Source organism: Polypterus senegalus, chromosome 5, assembly GCF_016835505.1.
Source record: "Polypterus senegalus isolate Bchr_013 chromosome 5, ASM1683550v1, whole genome shotgun sequence".
NCBI lineage: Eukaryota > Metazoa > Chordata > Cladistia > Polypteriformes > Polypteridae > Polypterus > Polypterus senegalus.
In genome coordinates this window covers 208,017,245-208,043,483 of record NC_053158.1, presented here as the reverse complement: position 1 = coordinate 208,043,483, position 26,239 = coordinate 208,017,245, and the positions used below count along the sequence as shown (strand labels likewise).

The following is a 26,239-nucleotide window of genomic DNA, read 5'->3' as shown; positions in this document are numbered from 1 at the left end:
GTGACCACCCCACCTGACAGCCATCAGATCTGCACAGGACACCTCAGAGTCTTCCTTTTGTCATTAATAAATGACACTTTTGTCTCCGTTAGCTTCACAGGACCGAGCCCCTCAAGGAGTCCTCACAGTGCCCACCTTCTCTCTGCTCATCCACCTGCCTGATGATCTTCAGCTTCTCCTCCTCTTTTCCAAACTCAGACTTGTCTCGTTGATCCCAGGTCTGTTTTTCTTTTGTCACGATTTACTGCCTCATGTTGTCTCACTGAAGACCCTTGAAGGTGGGCATCAGGATTCTATGGGCCTCCGAGACTCACACCAGGAGGGCCACCAGTCACCCAGCGAGGGCAACTTTTACTGTGAAAAGGCGAGATGAGCCCCAGCAGACCAGTGCTGTGCGTGGCCACCAGAGAAGAGGACAGACACTCTGTCACCACTCTGTGGCCACTGAGATGGCACACATTGTCACAGAGCAGGTCAAAGCTGGGTGTGAGTGCCATGTAGGGTGCAGGGCAGGGCAATCTGAGGGCACCATGGGGCTTGGGCTCTTGCACATTGTGCCTGCTGTCCTAGCCTTCTGTTTCTGTTGTTACGATTTTTAGATGTCTGACCACTGGGGGTGTTGCAGACCCCCAAACCTCCGACACAACTACTACACCTACAGTGAGTGACATTTTATTAACAGAAATCCCTCAGTCCAGACTCACTTTATCACCGCTCTTCTTCTTTATTAGTTCTCTCTTTCTCATCCTCCACTCCTCCCAGGTGGGCTTCGTCCGTCTCCACTCCCGACTGTGACTTCCTAAATGAACGCGAGGTGGCAGCCGGACCCCGGAGGACTAGTGATGCATGTAGGAAGGACCTCTGGGTCAAGTGGAAGCCAGAAGACAGTCACTCCCTTCAGCACCCCCAGTGGCATCCAAGGAATCCAGCAGGGCTCTGCCATTGGAACTACAATTCCCAGCATGCCCTGTAGGTAAATGTATGGGTACACCAGCCCAGGAATGCTGCCACCCAGTGCACCGGGGGTGCATGTCGTCTTGGAAGGCTGTTTCCCCAAATCCTCCAGGCTGGACAAGGGTCTTCTGTAGAGCCCCACTGAGATGCCAGTATGCCCATGTTGGTATGGCATGCCCACCTCCTGGCTGAGACAGTGAACCTCTGATCACTCGTTATGTTGGGGACAGCATCCATCACAGCAGTGACGTCACTCCACCCCGATGTGGTTCTGTGGTGTTTGGTGACGTCACTTTGGCCCATCTGATGTGCTTCTTCATAGCTGAAGCCACAGTGTTTCTGGTCACCATGCCTGTCACGTGACACGAGGATGTCCTGGAGGTGTCTGAACACAGAGCTGATGGAGTTATATACGGTTTATATTTTTATATTTTTATTGTCACGTTGGGTATTCCTTGTGGTCCCATTTGGGGTGCCATTGCCGTGACGTAATGTTGTGTTGCTGGGCCGTGTCCCCCAGAAGTCACTTTAGCAGGTCCTATGATGTCCCACCGTTGAGACGGGATTCTCAGGTTGACCGCCCGCCATCGTCGTTCTTTTGTCCTTCCGTCCAGAGTTGTGTTTTAGTGCTGATGATGAAGACTCCGGTTTGACTCTCGCTTGCTTTCAGACTCACATTTCATCGTCTGCTCCTCTGCCCCTCACTCGCCATGGCCTGCCACGTTTCTGTCACTGAGCTGCTCACCAATGCCACACCAACACTTTACTGATCCCGGGCATTCAGAGCCGATGGGGTTTGGGGTCCAGGGTGAGCGCTCCTCATGGTGGGCTGCACTCTTTGTTGTTGTTTCTGTGGTGTGGCGTTGCCATCCTCAGGTCACTTTCAGGTTTTCTGTTGTGTCTTCTGCCACCTTTGTGTAGGGGCTCCCAGGGACCCCCATGAAGTACGGCCTCTTCTGCCAGACAAGGCCCACTTACTGCCAATTGCCAGGCCAGAAGAAAGGCCTTCCTGCCCCAAAGACACCTGAGTGACAATGGCATCCCAGTGACAGATCTGGTGCCCTCTTATAGGTGTGGCCGTCCACTTGAAGGAAGCAGAGCTCTAAAGGGGTCTTCTTCAGCCCTCCCCGGCAGTGGACAAGTCAGCGCCCTGAAAGTGACAACGCATGCTGACCGGGTGAGCACGTGTCACATAAATGGACGCCGTCTTCATTTCTCGTTGTCAGACAAATCGTTACGCTGTCATTCTGGGGGCTGCTGAGGGGTCCACTCGTTTTCTGCTTTGATGCCTTTTTATGAACGTTTCCTTTTGAGTTTCTATTGAATTTGTATAAAGGCCACCAGTGTCACCGTGCAGCTGCTCAGCTCAATGGCCACATGATGTCACCGCCACAGCGACACAAAGGCATTGTCCTTCTAGGAAGTTGGCGTGCGGTTCTTGGTGTCGTGTTGGTTAATAAGCAGCACTTGACCTCCTGGCTCCGGGCCCCTCGCCGTGTCCTCTGTCACCCTGACTTCTGTGTCACGTGTTTGATGTTAAATCTCCCGGGTGCTCTTGGTGGGCAGCCATTGTAGCGTCGAGTTCTGGGCGGGCCATTCACTGTAGAGACCGAGTGACGGCCGCAGCCACTTTGTCCTTCCTCCGCCTGACCCGTGCACTGATGCTGAGACCCCAACGGCGGGCGTCATGGAGCCACATTGGACACTTTGAAGCGCTGGTGGACGTCTCAGACTTTGCAACAGTCAAACAAATGGCCACCAACTTCACGAGATGAGGGGACGGCCACCACGACCATGAAGGGTGGTCCTGAAGACAGAGACTCTCACAGTACGCCAGGGTCCATGTGCTGTAAAGGCGTGCGGACGAACCAAAGAGTCCAGTGGGCCGGCGAAGTCCTAAATCTCAGGGGCCTGAAGGGTCCGACCAGCCACCTTGTTAATGGAGTGCTGTGCTTGAGGAGGAGGAGGAGGAGGCGGTGGGGGGTCAAACACCGCCATTGAGAAGACCCTCCACTCCAAGTGTATAAAGCACAGGGGCTCCGTTTAGCAGGCGGGGGGGGGGTAGCCATCGATGTCGGCGTATTTACAGTCCCGTCCCCGCGCTTTGATCTTGTGTCACATTTATCAGCCTTACAGGGAATCCTCTTTAAAATCATTGAGCTGTAGACTGGCTCTGCCATCTCGTGTGCCCCTTCTTGGCTGCACTCGTCACTTCACTTGAAGGTCACTTTGACCTCAGCCGGCCGGACGCCTGCACACTTTCTATTGTGGGGTCTCAAACCGCTGTACACACCGCTGGTTGTTCAGCATGGGTGACATGTAAGGGACCCGCCTCACTTGGTGGCTGTGACTTATGAATGAGGAAAATGAACAACACTCTGTCTTCATGGAGTCACCACCAGGGGGAGCCACCGAGCCGACAGCCGCAGACCCAGTAATGGCCAACACGCGTGTGGAGTTCAACTAAAGACATTCGCTCGGCCGCCACACCTGTCAACAGAGCAGCCATTAAATACTAAAGGACGCCATTTCTCCCTCCTTCCTTCTTCTTCTGAGAGTGTCGTCTGCCTGCCGCCTCCCAACTTTGACTCCCTGCTGTAAGGCGGTGAAACTCGAGGCTCCTTCTTGTGTCACCGCATTGCCAGTCGGCAGCACTTCCAGGTCCCCCAAAACAGCGCCCTCTGGTGGCACCCAGGGACCCCAACGGGGCTGCTCTTCTGTACTCCAATTCCCATGAAACCCTGCAGGTGTTGTGATTTGGGTCAGCCTTTGGGAACAGTGCCACCTTCTGTGTGGGGGTACAAACTGCTCCCAGAATGCACATTCATGACAAACCGATCAGAGTCCAGATAACTAGGATTACGATGCAGGATTACAATGCAGGAACTCTGTCTCCACCCTGGTCAGCCCTCCTCCGTGGCATTCACAATGGGCATCCAGGCAAGTGTGCCATTTTACAGGGAAGAGAGAGAACCTGAGTGCAGGATGTTACATTCAAGATCAAGAGCTCAAGTTACTGCTGTCTTATGATGGCAGCTCATTCTGGACAAACTTTAACGCAATTTCAAGGAGAACAGAAGAGGAGGCCAGCAGGCTCGGCGGCCACAACACCTCATCCAGACGCTTTCTTGGAGGTTCTCAGGGTTTCGGCTTCAACTCCAGTCTTGAGTGCTCTTGTCTATGCTGTAGTAACTGAGCCCTGAGATGTAATCTACGATAGACTGTACACCGTACTACTGGAGCGCTGTGACGTCTGACATGTTGTGAAGAGTGCAGTTAAAGACTCCCACCTTAAACGTGAAATCAGAATCAGAGCGTTCAGAACTTCACTCCTTTGAAAATCCTCAACACTGACAGGTCTTAAGAAATGAATGAGAACGCTGTGCCCTTCACACACGTCACGATGCCAGTCACAGCCTTCAACACAATCATCCCTCAAAAGCTGGCTGGGCCTGAACACCAACATCTGCAACTGGACCCTGGGCTTCTTGACAGAGAGGCCCCAGTCAGTTCAGATGGGCATCATCACACTGGGCACTGGAGTGCCACCGGGCTGTGTGCTCAGTCCTCTGCTCTTCACCCTGCTGACTCACGACTGCACAGCCACCTCATCAAGTCTGAGGATGACATGACGGGATGATGAAGCAGCGTACAGATCTGTGACGTGGTGTGAAGACAACAATCCACCTCTCAATGTCGACAAAACTAAAGACTTGAGAAAATCACATCCTGCCCACATGCCACTCGGCATCAACGGTTCAGAGTCCCTCGGTGTGCACATAACTGAGTGGACACACAACACCTCAACGCTAATCAAGAAAGCCCAGCAGAGACTTCGACACTTCATGAGGCGGCTGAAGCCAGCAGGTCTTCCTCGTTTCGTCCTGACCAGCTGCATCACTGACTGGTACGATGGCAACTGCAATAAGATCTGACCGCACAGGACAGTGAGGACAGCAGAGGACATTATTGGGGTGCCTCGTGTCTGGAACAACTCTAATCATGCGCTGATCATTTCTGGATTCTCTGTATCTATTATTTATTAAATTATATTACATATCTATTGACTATATTTATGTACCTAGATGGCGTAATACCATACATTGCATCAATCTTCATATTGCTTACCACACGTCAATATTGCTGCTACGTCTTTGTCTTGTCTTGTTTGTGTTTTCATTTTAAATTTGAATTTTAATTCTATTTTTAATTTATTATTTGCACCTCATGTTGTTACACTGTGGACCCTGAGCTTCGCAATTACGTCAATCTGTATACTTGTATATGGTTGAGATGACAATAAAGTTCACTTTGACTTTGAGAATCGTCTCAAATCACATGTGGGCTGTGAAAATATAAACGCAGCCCGCAGCTCCTCCTTTGAGAAGAAATCCGAACGTCAGCCATGAGTCCTGCACACTTTGACGCCATTTGACGTTACGGTCGGCGCGAACATCCACTGGCTGTAAGCAGGAGACTTTTACTTTGAAATGCCCTTCGGGGCAGACGTCAGACGTCACGTGTCATTAGGACGTCATTTAAAGGCTCGGGGGCGCGCACGAGCACAAGGCTGACTGCGCATGGCAGGCCGTTTAAACATTCAAGTCGTTCCAAACCCATTACTCAATGAGATGTCCTTCTGCTTCATCTTCATTGTGTCACTCGTTAGGGTTTTGAACCTTCATTGCTTATTTTAGGTTGAAACAGCTGTATTCTCAATTTGAGTGGCCTCCTTATTAGCAAAAAGACTCGCATGACAAAAGAAACCAACATGTCTTCATTTACACCTGTGTGTATTTATCATACACTGTTTGGTTTAATTAAGTTAATGATTAGTAATTAAGTAACTGGGTTGGAACAAAAACCACCAGGACTGACTTTGCCCACCCCGAGTGCTTTCCTTCATATCAGCAGCTACAAGTCTTTTAAATTTGAGGTTGAGCTTTTGAAATTTGACACAACATTTTTGAAACTTGAAATTCTGCTTTTGAAATTGGAGAGCCTAAATGCTAACGTACTATGGTAGGCTGTTTTAACATTTGATCAAATTTCCGTTTAAACCTGACGCTGCCAGCCGAGGCGCCGGCCACACACGAGCCCGGACGGGACTAAAGGGGCTCAGAACCCCTAAAGACGGACCGATGAGTGACAGGGCGCAGCTGCCGTCGGGTTTTCATTCTGCACGTTGACATTATAAGGTCGTCAAGAACAGGAAATGAGCGCTGAGGATGTGACATGTCACTTGACTTCTGTCAGGGCTGACACGCCGCGGCGACAGTTCGCTCTTGTCGCTCACACGAGTCACGTCACGATGCTCGTCTGGCGCGGCGTCTTTCTTTGCCTTCTCCTCGGTGAGACTTTGTGTTTCTTCACACTTTTGTCTGCTCCCTCCCTCCCTTCCTCTGTCTCTGACATTTTCTTAATTTCATTTTTTTCTTTATTATTTTGTCTTTGTTATTCCCAGGCAGGGCTCTGGCTCTGACGATGACTCAAGACAAGCTCTCTATGACCAAAGGACCCGGCAAGACCGTTCGAATAGGCTGCAAGTCGGATGGCAGCCCCAGCTACATTCACTGGTATCGACAGAAAGGCAGCGGAGATTTGGAGCGAATTTTGTACGTACAGACGAGCACAGGAGCCGAGAGCTACGACATCGGAGACAGCGAAAGGTTCAAAGCTGACGACAAAGGCTTAATTCTGCGTATAGACAGAGCTGTGAATGGCGACACGGCGACGTATTATTGTGCCGCATGGGACAGCCACAGTGACGCAAACCACGGGGACCCCCTCACAAAAACATCCGCCCGGTTAAACAAAGCTGCTGCTAAACCGAATGGCCTTGTCCGCCTCATAACGAACACACCCGGGTCGATGAACGCCGCTCTTCTGAAACGAATGGCAGCCTTGGAGGTGTCGGGAATCCTTTGGTGCCCCGTGAACAGCGGGTAATGGTGTGCCTTATGCGCATGCGTAGAAAGGAAACTCGAAAAGCAGCGCAGCGCGGACGAAACTTCTGCGTTATTGAGGGTCGCGCTCGTGCCACGGGAAAGTGCTGACCACCGTGGAAAGGCAACGGGCAGCGGTGGTCTCGACATTTGATAAAAACACCGCAAATGATAAACGAAAAAAAAAAAAAAAAAAGATCAGCTTGATGTTCTTTCGAGAAGCTTCGTTGTAAGCAGTGATGCAGAAATCAGGGCGCATCTTATATCAAGGAACATTTATAAAAATAACTCAATGGAGAAAACAAACAAACAAACAAACAAACAAATACATAAACAAATAAACAAACAACTAACTAAATAAATAAATACATAAAAGTGTGTGTGTGTGTGTGTGTCCAGCCCTCCGCCCACCGCACTGTCCACACTCGGCCACTTCGTTCAGCAGCGTCTGATAATTCGTTTGTGTGCGGACGGCGACCCTCCCGACTAAAAGGGTCCACGAAGATACGCAGCTGACGACTGAATGACCAAATGAAATGATCGGTGCTAAAATGTTCATCTTTAATACTTTATGGATGCTTTATTTCTTGGAATATGTCATTTTATAACCCGCTTAATTCAGACCGGGGGTCGCGGGGTGTGCTGGCGCCCATCCTCCTTGAATGATGATGATTCAGCTTTCTGACATTCTCATTTATACTTCAAAACTTTATTAACTTTATTATCGTCGTTAAGAACATAAAAAGAGAATCTGTGGGCAAAATGGAGCTGAAGCAGCCGCTGAAGGGGGTCGTGAAGATCCCTCCACAAATCGTCACCTTTACCGCTAAGCTGCGTTAGTTTTGAGTCGCCAGCCGATCCCAAAATAAAGCAAATTAATATCTGAAGGTATATAAGGGGATCATTAAAATACGACCACCGCCCCCTAAATCAGGCCTTTATGAAGTGCATTTCTTAGCGGGTCCTTTTCTTATCTCCCAGATGAGGCAGATCAGCGTTGAGCAGCCGTCAAAGGGGGGCATTTGAATGTTTTAGTGAGTCAGGTGGTCACAGCAGAAGGATGAAGTATTCCAGATAGTCAGATAACGGACCCTCCATGTTGAAATACTTTATCAGTCAAACAGCACAGAAATGAAGTTTCTCAGGAAAACATCTGAAGGGACCACATGTTCGCATCTCACGGGGGTCCTGAAGACACAAGCCCCCCATAGACTGAGTTTTTAAGTTGTGTTTTGTTCCCCTCCCCCGCTGTGTCTTTGCCTTTGTTATCAAATCAAGAAAAGGCAGAAAGTGGGCGACAAATTAAACGCTAAGAGGTGTGCATTGTGATTATTAAACGCGTTGTGATTGTACTTCGTGAGAGCAGCGGGTCATGAACTATTATTTAATAAGTCCTAATTCAGATCAAACGGCAGCACAGGGAGAACATGGGGACAGGTTAAAGTGAACATACTTCAAACTGGTAACTATTTCAAGAATCATATATAATATTAAACACATATTTATCCATCCATCCATCCATCTTCTAACCTGCTATATCCTAACTACAGGCTCACGGGGGTCTGCTGGAGCCAATCCTAGCCAACACAGGGCACAAGGCAGGAAACAAACCCTGGGCAGGGTGCCAGCCCACCGCAGGCCCAAACATATATAATATATAAAAAATATATATATATATAATATAAAACATATATAAACACATATAATATAAAAAAATGTAAAGCTAATAAGAAGGCAGACAAGCGACAAACAGGTGGAGGTCCAGGCGGTCCAGACCTAAACCCAGTAGTAGAGTTGGCTCTCCAGCAAAATGCCCATCGCCCGGTTTCTGAGGGCACTCCAGTGTGAAGCTCCTCCTCTGAACCAGTGGCAGGGTGCAGCGAGCGGTCAGGTAAAGGACGGGCATTGCGGAGGTTTGCCCTCAATGTGTGCCACAGGTCTGTCCCATAGAGCCCTCTACTGTCATATCCATAGAACTTGTGTCTGACCAACGAGATATCGACGAAGGTCAAGTATCTGATGAAGACGCTGTGTCTGATTATTGTTCATCAGGAGGATTAGAGGCAGATTTTCCAAATAATGTTTGACCAAAGTCCACTCTGATCAGCCCCATGTGCCCCCGTCGTCCTGGGTAATGAGAATGTTAGGCTGATTGTGAGATTCTTTGTGGCACTGTGCCTGTTTCTGCCTGGGTATTACCCACCTGCAATGGCATGCAATGCCTTTTCTATGGTCTGCACACGCAGGTGTCCAGGAAACACAACGAAAACTTGATGGAAATCTTTCTGAGCCAAGCAGACTTTACGAATTGCCTGGCAAACTGCACTTTTAGATGTTCGATTTTCCGCCCCTCAAAGCGATGCCTGCTGTCTGTCTGTGTGGGTGTGAGAGCCCGACTTCGCCGAGTCTGAGGTGCTAATAAAGCTTTGAGGTACAATAACCCCCCGACTAAAGCGGTGTCTATCAAAAAGAATTTCCTCCCGGATGGATCAATAAAGGGTCTTGCCGATCGCGCAGCCCCCTTTCTATATGAGAGCCTGTTCTTATAATTGGCACACCATTCATGAACGGTGAAGCCACAACTGGATGAATTGCACACACGGCCTCTGATGAAGTGTGTCAGCCAATCCTGCGCCAAGCAGCTCTGAGGATTTGGATGTGTTGCTATGACAAGAGTTTTGAAAACCTGACGGATCAGGATCAGGCAAACCGTCAAGAAGTACATCCGGCTAAACGAGTAGCCCACCCCTGGCCAGGACAGTTGGCGGTTGCTTAGGGGGCGCTCTCGAGCTCTTACCAGAACACTACATGGTCACATGATCCCTCTGGCCCGCCTCCTACGGCTCCCCCTGGTGGCTCGAGGTGTTCAAGCAGTCCTGAGCCTCAGCGCAGCCTTAATAAGACAAAGAACAATGAAACAGACCACCCTGGGACCCTCCTCCATTCTGGGGGCCCTGATTTTTATGGCTTCTCTTAAACTCTGCACTGCCCATGGAGAGGATGGTGAGGACGGCTCTGGTTTCATTGGCCGGGTTCACTTCTCACCTGTGCCATCTGGGGGTGTTGTGCCTCTACTGCCCCCTGGTTCTTGAAGTGTTAAAGGTCCTCCATTTTGTGCCCCTGGAGTTGTCCCCAAACACACGGAGTGAGCACATAAGAGGAGTGGAAGAGAATCCTCCATGTTACAGAAATCCTGGCAGCAAACAAGAAAACCCAACAGGAGGTTTGATTGAGCAGAAAAAGCCGAAGGAAATCAGAGCAACACAGCATGCCTGATGCCCTCCAGTGGCGGGCACCGCACTAAATAAACTCAAACACACGCCACATGGACCTGACAGGAGTGGGCGGTGATTTTGTTTCTTCAGCACAAAACTTTATTTAAACACAAAACGACCGTCAGACTTGTGTGACATCACAGGGCAGGAAGACCCCTGAACCTCAGCGCGGGTGCGTTAGACGTGGGCTTCAAATCAAAAAGACAAAGCGTGAGCGAGTCCTTCGAGTGATACGAGGAGAGCTGAACGACCGTCACTTTAATAAACACAACGATTACAGAAATGACAGCAGCTGACGACAGAAGACGAGACAGGGGACGGACAGACAGACAGACAGACAGACACAGAGACGGTACAATAAATGAATGACCTGCGACTCCCGAGTCTGCTCAGCAGATGTCTACGGGCAGAGGGAGGAGTCAGGAGTGGTGACGTCATGGAGACCCCGCCCTCAAAACACAAGGAGGAGCCACACACACCGCTTATGTGACGTTTACAGCTTGGGACAAATGACCTTTGGTGAAGGACCCTCAGGGCAGTTACTCAACTAGCAACACGCAGAGCGCCCTCTTGTGGACTCAGCACTGGTGACCCCAACACAGTCCTGGGTTCTTCTTGTGTTGTTCGAGTAATCCAAGGAGTTTGTGGGCAAACACGTTTTATAACTTAAGGGTTTAAACAATGGAAGCAGCCAGAGATGAAACAGAAACACCAAGGACCGCAGCGTCCATCATCATGACAGCTGGCCAATCAGATGTGTGGAAGGTCACGTGATCTGGAGGCTTGACGTGTGATTTGAAAATAAATATGGTGGGCCTGAGTGACAACATAGGAAGTGACCTCAGGGACTGAGACACCTCAGTGAGAGGGACCACGTCATGTGGACATCAGAGATGGTAACTTGGCCATCTCATTGATTGGTGACACAAACAGCGGCCCAGAACAGCGCCCTCTTGTGACGTCACTCACTTTCCTTCATAGACTCTTTAAGCAGACCACATAATCTCTGGACTTTGTCTTCATGTCCTGAGTGACTGAGGTAATGAAGTAAATGTGAGGACAACTGGTGCCGTTTGCTCCTCACTAGGAGCAGGTTAACAAGGCTCAGACGTCACCCCTCCATATGAAGATGAGTGTGAAGTGAGACGCCACTGGTCAGTAAGTGACATGTCACCAAAGGGCACTGAGCCTCTGTGTCTCATGGGGACACCCGCATGTGATTAGTGCTGAAGACAGTGAAGCCCAGTATATAAAAAGGGTGAGCGGGCAGAGCCAAGCAACTAGAGGGCAGTGAGCTTAATGGGCATCACAGGAAAATTAAAGGAAGGAATTATCAAGGAAAAGATGGAGCGACACCTGGCAAGGACAGGGCAGGACAGTCGGCGTGGCGTCAGAAGAAGGAGGTCGTGTTTTACTAACAGGCTGGAATTCAATGAGGAGGAACAAAAGGAGACGACCAGAGAGGAGCAGATGAGATGATTGATGACGACTTTCAGAAAGTATTTGATGAGGTGCCACCTGAGAGGTGGGCATCAAATTAAAAGAAGTGGGGTGTCAGGGTATTGATGGGTGCAGAATTGGCTCAGACACAGGAAGAGCGATGGTGTGAGGAGCCTCATCAGAACTGGCCGATGTTAAGAGTGGTGACCAGCAGGGGGCAGTGTGGGGGCCATTGAAATATTTAATAAATAGAAATGATTTAAATAGGAATATAAAGAACAAGCTGGTGAAGTTGGCAGATGATACCAAGACAGGTGGACTAGCAGATCATTTGGAGTCCATTATATCATCACAGAAGGACTTGGACAGCAGACAGGCTCGGGCAGATTGGTGGCACATGAAGTTTAATGTCAGTAAATGTAAAGAATGACACACAGGAAGTCAAAATGTGAGGTCTGAGTGCACAATGGGGGTCTGAACATCGAGAGTCCACCTCATGAGAAGGACTGCGGCACTCCTTGTGTGATTTGGGGCTATACAAAAATAAATTGTATTTAGGAGTCGTAGTGGACTCTAAGCTGTCGACTTCCAGACAGAGTTCAGAAGCCATTAAGAAGGCTAACAGACTGTCAGGTTATATAGCGCCTTGATGTATGGAGTTCAAGTCACAGGAGGTGACGCTCAGTCTTTATAACACACTGGTGAGGCCTCATCTGGAGTCCTGGGTGCAGTTTGGGTCTCCATAAAGACAGAGCAGCACTAGAGAAGGTCCAGAGAGGAGTGACTAGGCTGATTCAGGGCTACAGGGGGTGAGTGAAGATTAAAAGAGCTGAGCCTTCACAGTGATGAAGAGGAGACCTGACTGAAGGGTTTAAAATGATGAAGAGGAGTTAGTCCAGTGGGTCGAGACTGTGACTTTAAAATGAGGTCATCAAGAACTCAGGGGACACAGCTGGAAACTTGTGAAGGGTGAACTTCACACAAACATCTGGACGTTTTAGTTAACATGGAGACCCACGGAGTAAGTGACCAAGTAGTGTGGTGGACAGTAAGACTTTGGGGTCTTTCAAAAGTCCACTTGATGTTATTTTAGAAGAGTGAAGCAGGCTGGACTGGCGAGCTTTGCTGGGCCGAGTGGCCTGTGCCCACACACAATGTTCTGATGTTCACAGGTAGCCAGTGCCACGACGCTCAGATTGGCGTGATGTGCTCTGGTGTCCTTTTTCCAGTTAAGACTGTGGACTCGCATGCTGGACTCACTGGAGTTGACTGGTGTCTTTTCTTTTAGAAGGGCATTGGGTGAAGTAAAACAAAGCGTCAATGACGTTGTGCGCCTCCTGTGATGTCATCAGAGGTCCAACGTTTGCTGTGTCCCTTAAATGTAAACGCAGCCCTCAGAATCTGGTTGAGGTGGAAGCTGAAGTTCAGCTGAAGGTCAGAGTCTTTACTTCCACCTGAACGTTTAATGCTAAGACGTCAGGTTTATTTCTGACTCCCTCACTGTGAACTCAAACCTGTTCATTGATGAGCATCAGGGTGGTCCGGTGCTACAGGTAAGTTAAGGTGCATGTTTGAGGTGAGAGGCGACTCCATGGGGTTCAGGTTAAGAGTGCAGGTTGGGCGTCCAGGGGGTATGGGGGCGTATTATAGGATTTCTAATGTCATTTATTTTGTGCTTAAAACGCCACACAAGCCTCACAAGAGGCACAGCATTGGAAGTGTTGGGCTGAGAAGACGATCAGTGGCTCAGTGAAGCTCTTGGGCGCCCTGCACGCTCCTCTAGGAACAGGACGGCTGTGGGCACCTTTAATATCTCACAGTGGACTGGCACAGTGCTGGGGCATTTCTTAACTTTCTATTTCAGGGAGCGCAATGTGGGCTTGCAATGGACAGACCAACGGTGATTTCATGTTGTTGGATTGAGTCAAGAGCGCCCAGTAAAGACGATTTCGGATCTGTAGTGGGACCACCAGGGGGTGCCACCGAGCCCCCAAACTCCACATACAACTATGCCAAGACAGCCCCGGGTGCAAACACACGTTGCATATGTGCAACAACACCTTTAACAGGCTTCTTCTCGTAATAGAGCTCCGCCAAGCAAACCTTTTCTTCTCCTCGACTCATCCCTGGCGAGTGTACTTCAGCTCCTCTCCCGACTCTGACTTGGCAGGATGAGGGCGAGCGGCTCCTCTCAATTTCTGCTCCCGCCTCTCCTAGCTGGCCGACATCATGTTAGGTGCATCCGATTAACGCGACAAAACGCTGCCACACCCGGCACAGGACACAAGTGGGACTCTTACTTTGAAGTGCACACCTGGCGCCCGACTCGAGCGGCTGGGGCGTCAGGATGCTGACGTCACGTGCCGTTTACAGGAAATTGGAGGGCTTTGTGGCGAACAGTGAGGGGCGCATTAGGCAGGGGGCTTGGCGACGCTAAATTAGCCCCACTGTGTGTGTCTGTGTGTGCGGCGGACTGGCGCCTGTCCAGGGATCATTCCCGCCTTGCACCCTAGCGCCTGTTCAGCGGTCCAGTAAATGACGGACTGACGCAGCGTTTCTCGACCTTTACGTACAGTGGTGTGAAAAACTATTTGCAATTACTTTTTCGCACAGGGCCATGTAGGTTTGGATTTTTTTTCTCCCTAAATAATAAAAACCATCATTTTAAAAACTGCATTTTGTGTTTACTTGTGTTATATTTGACTAATGGTTAAATGTGTTTGATGATCAGAAACATTTTGTGTGACAAACATGCAAAAGAATAAGAAATCAGGAAAAGGGGGCAAATAGTTTTTCACACCACTGTATTTGCGACCCGAGTTTTCATAACAGTTTTAATCGCGCCCCCCTGACGTTTTATTGAAGGAGCCCACTAATACCAATTTGTTCTTTTTAAATGAATGACATATCATAGATGAATATGTTATTACACCTCCTTAACTTTTATCGACGTTTATCTAACTCTAGATTTATTTTTCTATAATATCAGACTATAGTTTAAGTTAATTTGTTTTGGTCTCAATAGATGTGTTTTTCATATTTTTGATTCTTGTTTTCTTGTTTTTTTTCACATCTTCGCGCCCCCCAAGGTGGTTTGAGAACCACTGGACTGACGGTGAACTTATTATTCTTTATTATCATTTAATGTTTGCATTGCAGACTGCGAATGTCAAATGAGCGCTGAACGTCAAGGTGACTTAAGGTGGTCGCGGCTCTTAAGGTGGTCGCGTTCAGTCCACGCAGCGTGAACGGCGCTGCGCATCAGTAAAACAGAGAAGGAGCGGAGCTGAGGTGAGGCCAGGAGGAGATGACTTATAAGAAGACATAACCGGGGCACATTTTCTATTTTACGAAGGCACATTTTTCACACCAGTCTACACTCAGAGAATAAGGACCTCTGACAATGGGAATATGTAAATTATCCATCCATCCATCCATTTTCTAACCCGCTGAATCCAAATACAGGGTCACGGGGGTCTGCTGGAGCCAATCCCAGCCAACACAGGGCACAAGGCAGGAACCAATCCTGGGCAGGGTGCCAACCCACCGCAGGACACACACAAACACACCCACACACCAAGCACACACTAGGGCCAATGTAGAATCGCCAATCCACCTAACCTGCATGTCTTTGGATTGTGGGAGGAAACCGGAGCGCCCGGAGGAAACCCACGCAGACACGGGAGAACATGCAAACTCCACGCAGGAGGACCCGGAAGCGAACCCAGGTCTCCTAACTGCGAGGCAGCAGCGCTACCACTGCGCCACCGTGCCGCCCCATATGTAAATTAGTTGTTGTCTATTTAAAAATGCTCAACGTTTACAGAGTATGAAATGAGCTCTATAATAAATGAGATGCATGCGCTTTCACTCATATAAACTCAAAGATCATTTTAAACTTAGAATAAAGCACACGGCTTTTTACAGATTCGTATTTCTAATAAAGTTTTGTTAAAAGTCTTCCATTCCTTCTAAGCAGACACACCATTGATGAGTGAATGAATCTGTAAGTGTGTGGAGATCTGCACAGATCACACTGCAGGAGCTGCGCGAATTTGGGCTTCTGCGTCAAGAACAGGAAATGATCGCTGAGGGTGTGACATGTCACTTGACTTCTGTCAGGGCTGACACGCCGCGGCGACAGTTCGCTCTTGTCGCTCACACGAGTCACGTCGCGATGCTCGCCTGGCGCGCTGTCTTTCTTTCTCTTCTCCTCGGTGAGATGTTGTAGCCGCTCGAACTGCCGACTGCGATGTCTTCTCCTGTTCTTATCTTCTCTTTGTTCTTCACAGGCAGAGCTCTGGCTCTCACGGTGACACAAGATAAGCTCTCTGTGACCAAAGGGCTGGGCAAGACGGTCCGAATAAGATGCACGACGGACGGCAACCCCATTCACTGGTATCGACAAAAAGACAACGGGGCTTTAGAGCGAATGCTGTACGTAAACTCGGGAACCACAAGCTACGACTCCGCGGATTACCAGAACTTCAGAGCTGAGGACAAAGGATTAACTCTGCACAAAGACAGCGCTGAGACGGACGACGAGGCGACATATTACTGTGCTGCATGGGACACTCACGGTGACAGAGACCGCGGGGACACCTGCACAAAAACAACACCTACGCCCGAATAAATCGATCGGCCTTGTTCACCTACAGGACATACCGGAGTCATTAAACTCCGCTGATTACGATGAGAGGGTGGCCTTAATGTCACCCTGCCATGTTATAAGTGTGCTTGACTTTCCTCGTCACAGACCGCCCTGCGATTTAGACAATTTATTATAGGGGTCGGCTGGCTCCAGCGGACCCCCGTGAGCCTGTACTTAGGCTATAGCAGGTTGGATAATGGATTGATGGATAATAGGGGTGTAGAAATAGTGGACAGCAACAACAACAACAATAATAATAACAATAATAATAATAATAACAACAACAACAACAACAACAACAATAATAATAATAATAATAATAATCCATTAATAAGTCAATAAGTCATTTCTCAGGTCCATAGTGAAACACACCAGAACAGTAACAGCCACCCCAGAATTGTCAGATCAGCCATGAAATTCTTGTTTGAGAAACAAACACCATAAAAAACAATGAGATGTACACGTAACTTAAAGAAAGACAGATGGACACATGATAAAGGCGTTCTCTATCTATCTATCTATCTATCTATCTATCTATCTATCTATCTATCTATCTATCTATCTATCTATCATATAGTGAATTATCTATCTATCTATCTATCTATCTATCTATCTATCTATCTATCTATCTATCTATCTATAATACAGTGCCTTCACATCTATCTATCTATCTATCTAGTGCTGCTCTGTCTTTATGGAGACCCAAACTGCCCCCAGGACTCCAGATGAGGCCTCACCAGTGTGTTATAAAGACTGAGCAGACCCTCCTGTGACTTGTACTTCACACATCAAGGCGCTATATAACCTAACATTTTGTTAATGGTCTCTGAACACTGTCTGCCAGTTGAGAGTCCACTACGACTCCTAAATCCTCCTCATAAGGTGGACTCTCGATGTTCAGACCCCCATTGTGTATTCAGACCTCACATTTTTTACTTCCTGTGTGTAATTCTTTACATTTACTGACATTAAACCTCATCTGCCACAAGTCTGTCCAAGTCCTTCTGTGATGATATAACAGACTCCAAATTATCTGCTAGTCCACCTACCTTGGTGTCATCTGCCAACTTCACCAGCTTGTTCTTTATATTCCTATCTAAATCATTTCTATTTATTAAATATTTCAATGGCCCCCACACTGCCCCCTGCTGGTCACCACTCTTAACATCGGCCAGTTCTGATGAGGTTCCTCACACCATTGCTCTTCCTGTGTCTGAGCCAATTCTGTACCCATCAATACCCTGAACTGCCACTTCTTTTAGTTTGATGCCCACCTTTTTAGGTGGCACCTCAGCTCATCTGCTCCACTCTGGTCATTTCCTTTTGTTCCTCCTCATTGAATTCCAGCCTGTTGATAAAACTCGACCTCCCTCTTCTGACCCCACACTGACTGTCCTGTCCTGTCCTTGCCAGGTGTCGCTCCATCTTCTCCTTAATTATTCCTTCCATTAATGTTCCTCCTTACTGGCATGTAGTTGCTTGGCTCTGCCCGCTCACCATTTTTATATAACGGGATGATGTTTGCCATTTCCAGTCCTTCAGAATCTCCTCAGTGCTCAGTGACTTCCTATAAATGTGTGCACTCGCTGACCTCCTTAAGATCTCGGTGGTAAATCTCATCTGGTCCTGGTGATTTGTGTGATTTCAGCCTATTTAATAATTCATTAAAGGACAAAGTCAGTGACACAAAGTGAGGGTTACCATCAGGAGAACAACAGGCCAAGAGTCAGAGAGAAGCTCAAAGTCAAGATGGACTGGAGAGACTTGAGAAGCCAAAGAAACAAAACAAAGAACATTTTATGGAAGGTTTGACGGGTTCTCCAATCCAGTGACCTTTGGGATTGACATGACCACCACCACTGAGGACCCCTCTACAGTCTAGGATGGTCCTGGCAGCAGCGATCAACAGCAGCTCCACAAAATACCCGAGTCACAAATCAAAGTGGAAAGCACAAGTCGATTTCTAGAATCCATGAACCCCAAAGGCTCATTTGACGTTCACCTCTTATAATGTTTACAGTGCTGTGGTGGGCATCAGAGATGAGATGGGCATCCCAGTCAGGAGGCCACTAGAGCAGAAGGACAGAGGAAGCCTGCCAGCAGTGGCCCGGTGCTCCTCCAATAGGCTGGATGGCAGCATCTTTCTGGACAGCCACAGGGCATCATGGGAGTTGTAGTTCTGGAGGGCAGCCCTTTGGGGTCCTTAGGGTTTGGTAGACAGAGCAGCTAGGAGGGGATGTTCTGCTTGACCCAAGTGTTCTTCCTGCATGGCCATGGCACTGACACTGGGAGCTGAAAAGGAGGTCTCAGCCTCACCCTGGTGAGTCCAAGTCTGGGCAAAGGGTGGGTGGAAGAGAAGGCAACAGGAAGGGCATCAGTGGTGGCTTTAATCTCAGCCATCAGCCTCCATTTCATCCCCAGCCTGGAAAGAGAAGGCGTCATTCTGCTTGTCCATTTGATTGTTTGTTTGGCTGATGTTCTTCATCCAAAATTTCTTACGTCTGAGATGAAGCTGGAGCTCAGGGGTGTATGCCATGGCCTGCTGTAAAATGAAGAGTGCCATCCCATGAGGCCTCCCACCAGCAAACTTAATGGATTGGTTTTTCTTTTGACTGGGAGTTCTGCCCCCTGCTCACGTCACTCGCCAACCCCTGGGGGCATCAGGGTGTCCACCGTCTCACGGCTGAGCCGCTTGAAAAGTTATCGGGGTGCCCCTCTGACTGAGAAAGTGAAGAGTTGGCATATGGGAGGGCATGTGGGGCGCAGGAGGAAGACGGTTTGCTCCTTGGTTCTTACTGAGAGAAATTCAGCTGCTTGATTGGGTTACGACAGTTCTGTCTGTTTGAAATGCCAACGAGTAATAAAACGTAATAAAAAGTCAATCAAAATGAAATGCCATCAAAAACAAGACTAGGAATTCATTTCTCTTTGTAACAAAAGGCGCTATATTGGCACCTGACCCGACACAGACAGACACGCCAGGCACACATCTAAGAAATCCATCCAACTGCTCTATCCTAACACAGGGTCACGGGGGTCTGCTGGAGCCAATCCCAGCCAGCACAGGGCGCAAGGCAGGAAACAAACCCCGGGCAGGGTGCCAGCCCACCACAGAAATCTAAGAAATGTTTTATTTCAATTTCTTCACCTGTGGGCAATGCCTCCCCCGTCCCCACTGGCACAACACAACACCAGACTCTTCCTCTTCTTCCTCCTCTACCACTGCTCTCCATCAAGCTCCTCAAGTGGTGGCTGCTGGCTCCTTTAGTAAGGCACCCAGAAGTGCGCAAGCTGCTTGATTGCCCACAAGTGCCCAGCAGCACCCCCTGGCGGCGCCCACGGATCCTAACAGGGCTGCACCAAACTCCAACTCCCATGAGGCCCTGGGGGAGTCCGAGGCACCGCTGCCAGGTATTGGGTTGCCCATATGCTGAAGGGGCATTCCGGCCGTCCTCCACACTCCTCCATCTTGTATTCTATCGACGTTCTCTTTGGGATGTTCTTCTCCTCGTCGTTTATTGGACGATTCTCGTTGTTGTTCGTTTTTATTCTTTGCGGCTCATTCTTTCTTCATTTTCTTTTTTTTGATGTTCATTCTCAGCTCTTGCCGCTGTTTGTCTATCGTGATGTAAAATTCAATGTTCTTGAATTGATGATTTGCTTCCCTGCCCTGCCATCATAAGCGACTGCATGGAAGGGCGAGTTAGCAGCACTGAGGGGGTCCCAGGGTGGTCCGGAGAGATGATGTGTGCAGTTGGAGTAACGACTGGGTGAGATGACACGACGGAAAACTTTCTTAAAATGTCAGAGAGATGAACCGTAAACGTCTGTGACACCGCGAGTTTAACGGCGGCTGACCTTCACATTCCTGCCTCGGAGTGGCATGTCGGGTACCAAAGAGCTGCACAAATGGTGGGATCTGACAGCCTTTGGCTTGTGACACATAAAGGGAAGACAAAGAAAAGAAAAGAAAAGAAAAGAAAAGAAAAGATTGATGTTCTACAACTGCTCTGTGCTACAATGAGCTCCAGGTCAGGATGGGCAGCAGGCACTGGTACAGCACATCGCTGTGCCCACCACACAACGAAACAGGATCTTGGCTGGCAACACCCAGGCAGACACGCAGTCCAAATTGAAATGACCCTCAGGTCAGGTGTTACGTGGGCGTCCCCTTGGCCCGGTCCTCAACAATGAGGGTCCTGTGAGCCGGATCACCCTCGGGTAATGGTGCCACATGGCTGTAGTGCCGTAACTGGCGCTCCCTTACAGTGCAGGTCATGTGTCTCATTAGGGACACAAAGTCAGACCAGCGGCCCCCAAGGATTATCAGAAGAGAGACACATGAAGGGGTCCAGTCCTCATCTCAGGTCACTGGACGGCGTTCATGTCTCGCAAACAAAAAGCACCAGGACTCTAAAGACTTGGACCTTCGTCCTTTTGTGCCACACCCCACTTGACCTCAGTGACCTCAGGACCCCCCAGTCCATCTACTGACTTCATAGGAAGAGTCACCAGAGACACGAATGTCACCACCGAGGTCAGTAAACCTCTCGACGAGGTCGACACTCAGACAGACTAACTGCTGTTGGCCGTGTCCAGGAGGTCACTTAAGGCCTGGCTGTTGATTTTTATCAGGACCCTCACAAGCCCGGACCCTCAGACTCCTCGCTCAGACTCTCAAGACCCCCGATCAGAGCCTTCATTGAAGATCACAGCATCGTCAGCAAACTCAAGATCACTGAGTCTTTCCTCACCAACAGACGCCCCCCAGCTTCTGGATCCCCTGGCGCTGCCCGACACGCAGACCACTTGTGATAGACGGCTCAGCCCACCCGGGACGTCCAAAGAATGAACTACTTTGGGACACTGCCTCCCCCAGGGCACTAGATGGCGATTTCCCTGCAGCACAGCGGTGCCCCGGGCACCATGGGATATGGAGATCAGCTTCACAGCCCTGCTGGGTACCGTGGGCACCGCCAGGAGACGCTGCTTCCCATACAGTCCAGAAGTACTCCAAAGTCACAGGGACGGATTCTGCGTTGGACCTGGAAGTGCTGATGAGTCACGACGACGGGAGGACAGAAGAGCTTCGGGGTCAAGGACTATATAAAGGACTGGTGGAGACCCAGCAAGCGAGCCGGAGTTGGGAGGGGGGTTTGACAGAGCCTGCTGGGAGGAGAGGACGAGAGGAGGAGAGGAGGACAGTAGGAGAGGAGGAGAGCAGGAGACGAGGCCAGGAGGAGAGGAGGACAGGAGGAGAGGAGGACAGGAGGAGAGGAGTGTGTTTATTTGTATTTTTATTATTATTGTCTTTGTATGGTGGCAGAACAGAAGGAATAAAATCCTTTTGGTGCTTCTACCAGGTGCCTTGGACGTTAGTCTATTGGGTTTGAGGAGCAGCAGCGCCCTTTAGTGCCACACACTGAACAGAGCAGGAGCAGGACCCACCGCTGATGGACCCCAGAATCAACTGAGAGGTCCCACCTCCACTCTGCACAGCACTCCCAGTCCCAGTGTACAGGCCCACCGTGACATCCAGCAACCTTGAGGGATCTCATGAAGCCTCAGGATGTCCCACAGTTCAGGACAGGGTTGAACACTTTGCATAAATTAACAAAGGCTACAAAGAAACTATGCCAATATTCGTATTCGCACTCCACAGGGACCCTCAGTGCCAGGACGCAGTCGATGGTCCAAAGAGCACAAAAGGCCCAGAAGGAGTCCAATGCAGGCAAGTCCTACAAACGCCACCAACAAAGCGTAAAGGTCCACAAACCCAATGATTCCACCAAAGCATTCAACAACCCCAGTACATTCCATGAACCGCAAGGGACTCCTTGTTTCCTCGGCCTTTATAGGGCTGACGGTGGTCCCCTGACAGAGCCGAGGCTTTTGGAGCTGACATGACAAGGAGGGTCACGAGGGAGTCAGGTGAGTCCTCTGCTACAGCAGGATTAGAAAACGGACGGACAGACAGACAGACCGACGGATGGATGGATATCTGAATGTGAGTGACCCGTCATAGAAAGACACAAATGAGATTGTAAAGCCACCTGGAGTCATTTAAATGGCGTCCCCAAAGAAGTCCGCGGAGGCTTTATGGATGGTCAGTTGCTACGTTTCATAACTTCAAGGTAATTTCCCAAACCAGCTTTGGATTTTATAAATCCTGAATTTTCCATAAGGAATGAGAAACTTTAATCCATGAGGGCCGTGCAGCTTTAACACGCACCTTTACTCAATGTGGCCGTCCCTCGTGCCTTATGGTGACGTTCTTGGTGGGCTGTTAACACTTTCTAAGATGGCACTCGGTGCTCCTGTCAGCGCTGCAGCCTCTCTGTGGTCTTGGTCAGTTCTGAGTCCTCCAAAGTCTTCCTCACGGAACGCGAGGGGTCAAGGAGGATTCTGGGGGTGCATATCAGCACAATGTCAGCAGAACGATGGATGACAGACACGTCTGAGTACACAGACGGGAGACGAGAACTGAAAGTGCGGCGAGCTGTACAGACGACGAGACGCGTGGAGCTCACAGGCACTCTGGTGGGCTCTGAGCCGAGAGATTTAGAGATTTGGCCTCTCGATGTTCTTACTTAGCATTCACTTCAGTCTGCGACTCAGTGCGGACCCTTCATGGAAAGAGCATGGAGACTGAAACTAAAATGGCCTTTCAACTTTGGAACATAAGCGGTTCGGAAAATCATTCCAGCGATGGACTCAATTCATTGACTTGGACTTGAAGATGCAGTGAAAGTGCCACCAAGCAGGTGACTCGATGACAGCCATTACTCCCGCCAGTCTTTGTACAACTGGGCAGATGCAGGTTACCGGACCCCCTCCAGATATTTCTCAGCCCCCTGCCTCTGCTGCTAATCATTCTCTCTGTGCCACCCTCACCACCTCAGTGTCCTCAGTTTGGGCGCTCGGATCCTTTCTGCAAATTGGCAGCCTGACTGAGAATCACACCTTGAGCATGGAAAGGCACTATATAAATAAAAGGTCTTATTCATATTGTTACTTTAAAGTGCGCTAATCATGTTGAGATTTGGTGTCTTCTTAATTACTGGAAAAACGAAAATGCAAATCATATCAACTGAAAATGCGATCTCTTCTTTTGTAATTTCATTTTTAAAGTCTGCACGCAAGACATCTGCAAACATTACAAAGCAACAAGTGCGAAGGGCAGAGAATTGTGGGAAATCGAGGTGCGAAGCCCCGCCCATTGGCATGTGGCGACCTTGAAAATGAGAATTCAATGAGCAGCAGGGGGCGCCAGTGCTTATTTGCGTTTTACTTTTCGTCTTTGCAGCTTCATTGCGGTTCAGGCAGAAAATGAGATTCAAAAGGGGTCGTTTTTCATTTGAGTATGAAATTGTAACCGAGAGATCACATTTTCACTTTATATGATTTTCATTTTGGCAGAAAACACCTCTCATCAATAACAAAGTAGGACCTCACAGATGGGTCAGCGCTGGTCTATTGGGTGTCAAAAGTCACTTCCACAATTTGACCTTCAAACAATCAAAGACGTGATGACAGAATCCAGAAGAAAAAGAATGACACCCCAAGGGATCAGCCATCAAAAATCAAACAGTAGACATTGAGGGACAAACCTGAGCGAGCAGCGGTGATGTGGGGTGACAGAAGGGACACCTGCACGGCTCTGTCGGACGAAGTCACTTCCACATGACGTCACGGCACCCGCTGTCCAAATGTGAGCCGATGGCCCAAACAGTCAGATGGCACTCCTCTGCCAGGTGTGTCCCATGATTCCCTGCTCGCCAAAGCCAAGCGCATCCTCACATGAACGCCTTGCCAGCTTCCTTCAAAATTGTTCGTTATGCCAACCCCCGTGTTTGTCTTTCCAGATACACACTTTTAAGATTTGGATTTTCTTTGACTTGTTGCTATTCCATTAGTTTCATTTTATTTCAGAACTTCAGTTAAAACAATATTTGTAATCGTTTGAGTCCCCATGTGCTGAATCTTTTCAGTGAGCTCAGTGAGACTCGTCTGTTTAATGACTTTGTTCCCTAACTCAGGACAGGCTTCTCTCTTTGGAATTTCCGCACAGACAACACGATCTTCATCAGCAGCCGCACTTCGTCATTTTTTCTGCGCAGTAACCATTAAATGTTTGGGAGGTGAACCGCGTTTTTGAAATTCTCGGACTTGAACTTCAAAGCCTTACAATATTTCTATACTTCTGCCATATCACCTGTGTCCAGATATTCCATCTCCATCCATCTATTATCCAACCCGCTATATCCTAACTACAGGGTCACGGGGGTCTGCTGGAGCCAATCCCAGCCAACACAGAGCGCAAGGCAGGAACAAACCCCGGGCAGGGCGCCAGCCCACCGCAGTAATCTCTATTCGCCTTCATTTCTCCAAATAATAATTTCTCTTTTTTTTTTTTACACCGTCGTTTTTTTCTGCCTTCACATTCTGTCTCTCACTCTGTTTGTGTTTCACGCCTACGTTTTCTTGGAGTCTTTTGAATTCCAGCTCTCACTTTCTCTAATCTGCTCTCCATGTGTTTGGCCCCCTTGTTGGTTAACCTTTTTATGGCGTTTTCTTTTGTTTTCTACTCTTTGTCTTTTATTTCTGGCCTCGCTTTGTCCTCCTTTCGATGTTAATTAATGTTGCTTTATTTTGTTTTCTTATTGTGTCTTTCATTTTTCTATTCTTTACTATGTAAAGCACTTTGAGCTGCTGTTTGTATGAAAATGTGTGACAGAAATCAATGTTGTTGTCCTCCTTTGGTTTCAGTGACACCTGGTCCGTGGTGATTGTTCTCCCTTTTTCAAGTAATAATTTCCGTTTGTTTGCGCTCCTGAGATCTTTACTTTCTTTTTTTATACTTTCTAATTTTCCTTCTTTCATATCCTTTCACTTTCTCCACGTGTGTATCGCGCCAGCTATTTATTTTTTGAGCCTCTTGAATTCCACTGCTTTCCAAATCTCTCACCTGCTCTGCGTGTACTCAGTGCCAACGTTTGTGAACGTCTTTATGAAGTTCTACTTTGTCTTTTACTTTGTCTTTTAATTCCGAGCCCGACTCGATGTGTTTTTTCTTTTTTTCAGTTCCACTTGTTCCGGGCTGATTATTACTTTCCTTATTTTCTGAATTTGCACCTCGATTTTCCTTTTTTTTCACGTGAAGATCACGTCTCGTCTCCCTGGTGTTTCTCTCCAGGATTTTTTATAATAATAATAATAATAATCATCATAATAATAATAATAAAGGTGCAAAATAAACGGAATCGACGCTCTCCTTCGTTCCAAGCGTGTAAACCTCAGGTGGTCTGCTGCCACATTCATTCGTCCGTTGTGCCCACCTTCTCGACAGTCATTGGCGGTGTCGTCTCTGCAGCCTCATCTTGTGCCATTTCTCTTTCTGTTGATAATTTTGTGTTTGTCTTTTATTTTGTCTTTTATGTGATTTCTTGCTTTGTCTGTGTTACCTCCACAGATGAAGATGATGAAGAGGAGCAGACCGAGAATGCCGATCTCCCTGGAGGTGTAACTCGACTTTCAGTTTGGCCTTTTTGCTGCGCCATCTCTCACTGTGTACTCAGGAGCTTGGATTAAAGTGTTCGGCGCGGGCACCAGACTGGTGGTCTCAGGTAAGTGGGTCCGCCTGGCGGGGGTCTTTTATTAATGGAGCCGCACAAATTAAACTCGTGAGACTTTGAACAACGGCGGTATAAAGTGGAGCTCCTTTACAATCAATTTGAATCTATCAGTCTATAAAGGCTGATGTGACGCGACAAGAGTCTCGGTGTGCACGGCGGCTGCGTGTCGTTTTCACTGAGAAGCCTTCGCAGAGGGCACCGAGGTGGTCGAGTTTTTGAAATCTCTCTGAAAATAGGAAGGACGTTTAAATTGCGAATGGCGTAGCCGCAGTGCCTTAGCGGTATTTTGTATAAAGATTTAAAATGTCGATTTTCATTTCGTGGACCTTCACTGATGAG

The 26,239-nt window shown here is 48.5% G+C and overlaps 1 protein-coding gene and 1 gene segment (V, D, J or C); both read left to right on the top strand.

Moving 5' to 3' along the window:
• The window catches only part of LOC120529944, a 62,924-nt gene that overhangs the window by 19,018 nt on the left and 17,667 nt on the right, over nucleotides 1–26,239 (top strand). The window lies entirely within an intron of this gene.
• Nucleotides 5,856–7,089, top strand: LOC120529848. The segment is given in 2 exon segments: nucleotides 5,856–6,305; nucleotides 6,419–7,089. Coding segments are annotated over 2 exon segments (621 nt in total).